This window comes from Octodon degus, unplaced genomic scaffold (assembly GCF_000260255.1).
Source record: "Octodon degus isolate 3935 unplaced genomic scaffold, OctDeg1.0 scaffold00013, whole genome shotgun sequence".
NCBI classification, from domain to species: domain Eukaryota; kingdom Metazoa; phylum Chordata; class Mammalia; order Rodentia; family Octodontidae; genus Octodon; species Octodon degus.
This window is the reverse complement of record NW_004524589.1, coordinates 1,110,074-1,117,874: the sequence shown is the minus strand read 5'-3', so window position 1 is coordinate 1,117,874 and position 7,801 is coordinate 1,110,074. Positions and strand designations below refer to the sequence as shown.

Here is a 7,801-nt window from a genome sequence, read left to right as displayed (position 1 = left end):
CCTCACACACACGAGGCCAGAATCGAGCCGGCCACTGGTCAAGAGCGGATCAGGTCTGGGAGTTCTGCTTGAGAGAACCGAACCTTGCGAAGTTCAAATGGTGCAAAGGAGAGCCTGGCTGCGCGGTGCCAGCCCCGCTCGGGGAGCTCCCGGCGCAGCTCCGCAGCTTTGCCCCTGTGCCCGCCAGGTCCGACTGGCATTTTAACAGAAAGCATGCAACGCAGACCAGGGCGAGGAAAGGGCCGTGAGAAACCAAAACAGTCAGACACTCCCAGCGAACGAAACTGTAAAGCCCGACGTGTCAAAAAAGGGACTCCACCACCGCGGCGGGTCAAAATGCAACAGGTTCCCAAGTGCAAAGTGAACACTGCCTGCCGCGGGACAGACGCGACCGCCCTCTGGTCTGCCGGCTGCCGAGCGCGGGTGGGCGCTGCCCCGCGGTGCACAGCACCCAAGCCCGCGCACCCGTGGCCCGCCCGGCACCTCCGCCCGCACCTGTACACCTATGTACATCCGTCCCCGAGCCCCGTCGCGGGGGCGCCCAGGAGGCCGCGGAACTCGTACCTATACATATGTACACGCGTGCGCAGGGTCCCCGCGGGGTCATAGCGCGGCGGCGTAGGCCGCGGGGTAGGGGTCCAGCTGCGGCTTGCCCATGCCCGGCAGCAGGATGTAGGCGAGCGGAGGCTGAAGCCCCGGGCTGGGCCACGCGCTGCAGTTGCACGGGATCATGTACCCCGGGTTGCCGGGGCTGGGGTGCGAGTGCGTGTGCCCCCCGGCGGCCGCGGCAGCCGCTGCAGCCGCTGCGGCGGCGCCGTGGAAAGCGCCCGCGCCCGCGCCGGGGTAGCCGAGCGACGAGGCGTACGGCAGGCCGGACGACGAGGACGAGATCTCTGCCATCTTGGAGCCCAGGTCGAGCAGCGAGTAGGGGCTGCCCGCGGCGGCAGCGGCGGCGGCAGCGGCAGCAGCTGCGGCCGAGGGCTGGAAGAAGACGCGCGCGGCTGCGGCAGCGGCGGCGGCGGCCGCCTTCTCGGGGTTGGCGAGCAGCGACTCGGGCACCAGGCCGCCGCCTGCGCCCGCGTGCAACCCTGCGCCCGCTTTGAGCGCCGGGTGCTCGGCGTCAGCCACGCCGCCCAGCCCGTAGGGCACCGGGAAGGCGAACTTGTCCTTCTTGAGCAGCGTCTTGGGCTTGCGGCGCGGCCGGTACTTGTAGTCGGGGTGCTCCTTCATGTGCATGGCGCGCAGGCGTTTGGCCTCGTCGATAAAGGGTCGTTTCTCCGACTCGGTGAGCAGTTTCCACTCAGCGCCCAGGCGCTTGCTGATCTCCGAGTTGTGCATCTTGGGGTTCTCCTGGGCCATCTTGCGCCGCTGCGCCCGCGACCACACCATGAAGGCGTTCATGGGCCGCTTGACGTGGTCCACCGGTTTGGACATGCTCCCACCGCCTGGGCAGGAGCCCTCGGCCCGGAGAAGATCGGCGCCGGCTGCCCGCGGGGACCCCGGCGTCGCCCCGCGCGGGAGGAGGGGCCCAGAAGACCCACCCAGGGCCGCCTCGGGGTCTCCAGTCGCCTGGCGCTCGAGAAATTCTCTCCCGGACCCCGGGACTCGTCGGCGGTACCCTCGCCCCGCTGTGGCTGGCGCCTTCTGCTGCTTTCTGTCCTTCCTAGCCCGAAGGCGTCCGCTCGCGAAGTCCCAGCTGCCCGGCGGAGCTCTGCCCCGTCTCGATCTTTCCCCTGTCAAAGGCAAATTGGCCCCGAAAGTTGCGTCGAGGAGGCTCCGCCAAGTTGAGCCGAGGCTCCCGCCGCCGCGCGCTGCCAAGTGCCAAAGGGGGCTCTCGGCGGCTGGAGTGTTTGGGTTCTCCTCGGTGACTTTCTCATTTGACAGAAGCAGATGGGGTGGGGGAGGAGGGGAGGTGGCCCGGCGGGAGGCAGAGGGGGAGGCGGAGGAGGATCCGGACGCACCGCAGTAACGTGGCACAGCAATGGATATAAACACAAATACAGCGGCACCAGCGGGTCTTCTCCGCTCCTGGTGGGGCGCGGCTGGGAATCCCCAGGTCGGCCAGGGTTTGGGGAGGAATATGCCCCCCAGCACCTGCCTCTGGCGTCTTCCGCTCCGGCCTCTGCGCAGAAAGGGTGCGGAAGGGGGCTGAAGCAAGCCTGGTCGCCCAGCCTCAGAGGAGAGGCTCCCGGCTCGCAGAGGTGCCGCATCGGGCCGTCCCCGGGGCCATGCTGGATTCGCGCGCTCCGAGCCCTTCCGGTGCTGTTACTCCGGCTTCCAGTGCGCGGAACGTGGACGCGGCGCAGCCTTGGCGGGCCGGGTCGGCCGAGTCTCCTGCTCGCTGCTCTCGGCCGCTCCTCCCAGCACTTGCAACTAACTTGGCCCAAGTTTCCTGCGCCGGCGCCGCCGCGCCTCTCTTGGCGCGCTCTCCTCGGAGCGTGCGCCGCGCCCTGGGGTCCCTTTCTCCCGCTTTTCCGGCTTCTCGGACTACAGCCCGGCAGGCACAGGGGCCGAGGTGCTGGAAAGGGGAGGGCTACGCAACACGCACCATCACCTCAGTCCGCAGGTCTGCGCGGGGCTTGCTTCGGCTTTCAGCACGGCCGCAGCGCAGCGGGCCCCTTTCCTTTCCAGGCCTCCACTCGTCCTCTCGGGCGGCGGCTGGAGCCCTTGTGGTGGCTCAGGTGAGCGTCTCCACCTGCGTCGCTGAGCGCCCGGAGCTGGCGCTGGGTGTGCATGTCCGGCCGCGGGTGAGTGTGTGTATATCTTGGGGCATGCGGAGGAGGTGGAGCCCAGGACTCCGCGAGGGAGGAGGGACCAGCGCGGAGCCTCCGCCTGCTCTCACAGCCCCCGGACCTGGAATTAACAGGATCCCCCCACCCAGCCCTCCGCCCCCTCCCAATACGCCTCCTCCCACTGCTTTGCACTTGAGAGCAGGTTTAGGCGAGTGCAGAGTCCGCAACGCGCCGCGGAGTCTGCGCACTGTTTGGCGTTGGCAACCCTTGGTGTCACTGCCGGGAGCCCTGGCCGGCCTGGGAGGCCGCTCTGGTCACAACTCCGGGAGTCCGTGCCTGGAAGAAGACTGAGGCGTGCAGAAGGAGAGCCATGGGAGCTGCGGGGCAAGAGGGTTAAGCCTGGGAGAGGGCGGGGGTACCCCTGAACGTGTTTGAGACGGTTCCTAGCGAGAAAAGTGCTCGTTTTCCAGGAGATCCAGATGTTACTGGCAACAGATGCTGCCCGCATTTCCTTGCACTGGCGATGCACGCAGTCAGAGGTAGTGGAGTGAAAAATAGTTTAGGAGAGACCGGGCGTGCTCCTGGCAACCCTTTCCAAAAGGAGCTAGCTCAGGCTGAGACTCTGCCTCCCTGACTGACGAGTCACAGCTCTTTAATAATTCTGCTTTGTTTTTATCCTGGTCGCCAGAGCTATCTGTATGCTGGTCTCTTTAAGGTTCGGGTGACTCCATACTATCTCACTTAAATGGACAGATGGGGTGGAAGTGTTTAAAGTCGTTAAGAAGGTATAAATCCTGGCTCTGGAAGAAGTGAAAACACACCTATCACGGTATACTGGAATATATATGCTTGAGCATATTTTGAGCACCGTTTATGCTATTGAGTAGTTAGAGCAGTTTTAAAAAATAGTTAAACATCATTCGAAAATATCAAGTAGTATACATTTGTGTATATTTCTCACTTCTTGATGGAGAGCACATCTGTCTGGGGGTTTAGTTTCAAGGTTATCTACCCTTCACGGGGAACTTTCTTTCTTTCTTTCTTTCTTTCTTTCTTTCTTTCTTTCTTTCTTTCTTTCTTTCGCAGTTTGATTTTAACATTGCAGGTGGTATGCATAAGCAGCAGCTTCTCGAAACAATTAATTTTTTTTATGTCTTCCTGCAATTTAATTCATGTGCGCACACAGCAACAAAAAGCACGGAATGTAGTTATGAACTTGTTAGAACTATATCCATCTATCATATATTTAAAAGTTAGGCATATTTTGATTTATTGCTCACTTTAATAAGAAAAGAGTGACTTTAAAATTGTCAAATGATGTTAACATGCAAATGCAAAGCAGCAGTGACACATGTGTGGGGTTGTGTTTTTCTTAAAAGGTCTCATTTGTGAATGCTTATTTTGCATCATTTATGGCGTTGCAGTACTGAAAGGATTGGTCTGATTCCTCCAGGACTGTATCCTTTAGAAGGCTTTGTAAAGATGCTGTTATTTGCAGATCCTAGACGGTACAATGTAAAACACTAGCAGGTGTAATTACATAGGCTACAGGATTAAATATGCTGTTTTGTGATGATAAACTACAAAATTATCATTCCTGGGTTTTTAACCTGCTACCTGGTATAATAGGTTTGAGACAAAAAGATTATACATTGTCACACAAAGAACATATTTAAAGGGACAGAAGCTATGAAAACTGTTGTTTACTAAACATGAATAAAATTGAGTCTAATGAAAATTATTTTGACATGTAAAAAAAGAGGATTGAGGGAATACGTTTTCTATTGGTGAGATGAATAATTTTATACTCTTCCAATTGAAGTTTTGAAATTACAATAAATAATTATTACATTGTAAAATGTATATATGATTGGAATGTGTGCTCATACATGCTACATCTTATAAAACTGAAATAGGCAATGGTGCTTGAGTATGGATTTTCTACTATAAACTGTGCCTCATTGCCTATTTGGTGCTAGGAGATGAACTGAATTGAAAAGTTCTAATGTCTAAGATTGCTGAACTGTGGAAAACCAAAGCATCATAAAAGAAAACGACGGCTGTGTGCTTGTTTGTCTATCCTCCACATAAAGTTTCACACACTTTGAGGTAGGGGAGATTTGGTTTTCCGTTTTGGAATTTGGAGAATCAGTACTTGCAGCCCCAGCCCTTGATAACCAAAGAAAGAATATTCCCAGCACCCCTTCAGTCACTGTCATTAACCCACCTCTCAACTCTCACCAGGACCACATTCAGCTTTTAACACATGTGCAGGCCACTCTCATCCACTTACTTTCACTTGGAGGTACCAAAATGTAAATTCACTTTTAATTTCCTCCTAGGTTATGTTTGAATTGATAGTCTTATTTTTTGTTTGCATGCACTGTTGTCCTAGAGATGAAAGATATGAGGATATAGAGAATGGAATAGGGTGTGTGAGCGGCGAAGGAAGATTAACTTGAAGGAGAGTGTGCTGAAGCCTGATTTGGTCAGCCCTTGACTGCAAGAGCCTGGAAAAAAAGTCTAATTTTGATCAGTGGCATTCGAGACTGAATGTCACAAGAATATTTTCTTGTGGACATAATAATGTCTGTGATCAAACACATATGTAATCAGTTTCTCAGAAAAAGTGTGCTGGTTGTGTATGTTGTCCCCCACCCTCCAAGTTGTCCTAGTAAGTGATCTCTTCAACTCTGAAAACTTTCACTAGGAGGCAGCAATGAGGTTGTTGGTGAATTTAAAAAAAAAAAAAAATCCTGGCAACACCTGACTGACAAACTGGCTGTCTCATTCTCTTCCATAAAAGAGAAGAGGTGACAGGTGGGCCCCAAAGGGTGCTGAGATATTTGTCTCCATCTTTCTAGTGTCCTTCTCTCTCACTGGATTTTCACCCACGTGGCTCACCGCTGCATCTTTTGAGAACCACAGCCTGGGAAGGAAAGTAGTGAGACATCCAGAGGGGCCAGGGAAGTGCTGGGAAGGAGGAGTTCTGCCTTGAAGGTACAGAGGCCACCTGCCAGGGCCTGGCATACTGAGGGCCTGCAAAGGCAGAGCACCTGGGTTTCTGCGTCCAAGAAAGGGCATGAAGAAAGAACCCCAACCCTTCTACCTGCATGAGGAGGTAATGCAGCCGATGCCGTGTCCTGTTAAGAAGGAAGTGGGCAAAATATGGCAACTGCTTTTGTTACAGCTCTCTTGTCCTGCAACACCACCCACCCCCATGAAGGTAAAAACCCCAAATATGTGATGCACATAAATCCCAAAAGGCCTGAAGAACTATTGGGGTTCAGTAGTCATGGCAGGAGCTGGTAGCTGCAAAGTGGCCCTTTACCAGTTCCTGCTAAATTTTCATCTTTTTGAGGCACCTGTCCCTTTATTCTCACTACTCCTGTCATACCTGGAAACTAGAAGTGTACAGATCAAGTACGAGAATGCTTTTCTTCATGTCCTCCTGCTGGTCCTCAAGCAGGCTGACATTTTCAGGAGGAGCTTTGCCTAGATAACAGAGCAAGAAAAACAAAACGAAACAAAACGATGCCCTTTTGCCTTCCTTCCTTATACCCCTCAGAAAACCCTTTCTGAAGAAAGATAGTACAGATAATTCAAGACAGGCAACCTCACAAATGCCTCATTTTAGATCTCAAGAATCCTCTAAAAGCAATGGAGAGCTTCAATTTTCATAGGGTGAGTGCATTTAAAGTGGAGGGAGCTAGCCTTGGACAACACCAGAGATGCACAAGGAGAGTCGGACAGTCAGCAGGTCACGAGGGCTGTGTGGTCCGAGATCTCTGCAGCCTTCTGCAGTTTCTCAGCAAGGAGCCTGAGTGGTGGTGGTGGTAGTGGTGGTGGTGGTGGTAGTGGTGGTGGTGGTGGTGAGGCACTTGGAATTCATCACAAGTATGCTGAGCTTTATTTTGAGAAAGAACTAGCTTGACAAAGCTGCCCCCACCCCGGCCCTATTCTAGCAGCTGTTAGACAGATCAGGCCTCTGATTTTACAGACCTGACCGTGCTCCCTCCCAGCGGCCAGATTGCTGAGACCTCTGTGGTCCTCCTGCTCAGATTCATCTTCCTGCCACCAAAAGGTTGGCATCAAAGCTCACTTGCTGAGCAGATTGCTTACCTTATATCTACTAGTTGATGAGTTCTGAAGAAACCATACCTTGTACGTGCATTATCTTACGTAAGTTTAGAAAAACTCTCAAGGAAGAGTGACCGTTTTCAGTTTGCAGATGGGAATGGATCTTGAGAGCTGATGGGTGAGTCCTTTGTCCAAAGTCACGTGGTGCCTCCTCTTGGCTCAAATTCTCAATTCCACCTACTTCCTCCCCTGTCCTGTGACTCATGGGCCACGCCCTCTGCGAGAGAGGTAGGTAGTGCCTGTGCAAGCTCTGAGTGTGGGGTTTTTAAAAATATTTTTATTGAGAAACAAATAGCAATGAGACAGTTACAAAGCCGATTAGTAGGACAGTTTCAATAATTAATACATTGCATATTGTTGTCTTAGTTCATTGTACAAGATACAGACATGATATCCTGTCCACAAACACTATTAGAACAGATCTTTCTATTCATTGAATTTAGAGAAGGGCAGTTCTCAAGCTTATGCTGAGAGTCTGCTGTCCAGCCTTGCTGAGCATCTGCTGTCCAGCCTTCCCTGGCTCCTGTGGCTGGTACAGATCGGGCCTCTGCTGCAGGCCACTGCCTGGCTCCCGGGCCTCCCATTGCAAACACTGGACCATTGCCAGTACTGCAAAAACCCTGTCTCTCCCTTTCTGTGATAGCCACTGGCTGCTAAATGGACTCTCATAACAATGCTATCTAATCTCAGTCTTTATTTCTCCCTAACCCTAGCCAGGGGCCCTCCTCTCTCACCGCCTTCCCTTTTCCCTTCCCCTCTACTTTTCTTTTGTGAAATCTAGGGCACATAACTTGGTCTAATCACAGTTTGTCATTCGTGATATCTTCTAATAATGGGCTCTCTTTTACTGAGTTAGTTATATTTCATAATTTCACAAGAACCCATGAGTCTACCACCCAAAATAAAATCTGCCAGTAAAGCGATATCTC

The 7,801-nt window shown here is 53.1% G+C and overlaps 1 protein-coding gene across 2 annotated transcripts; it reads right to left on the bottom strand.

Moving 5' to 3' along the window:
• Positions 1-554: 554 nt before the first annotated feature.
• Positions 555-1,532, bottom strand: Sox21 (SRY-box 21). Of its 2 annotated transcripts, XM_004626253.1 has the most exons (2): positions 998-1,434; positions 604-931 (listed from the first exon to the last, which is right to left on the bottom strand). In XM_004626253.1, exons 1-2 carry the CDS (start codon positions 1,432-1,434, stop codon positions 604-606), a joined length of 765 nt encoding a protein of 254 aa, XP_004626310.1. The 2 variants fall into 2 exon arrangements, with proteins under 2 accessions (XP_004626309.1, XP_004626310.1); XM_004626252.1 differs by having other exon boundaries at positions 555-1,532.
• Positions 1,533-7,801: the final 6,269 nt, after the last annotated feature.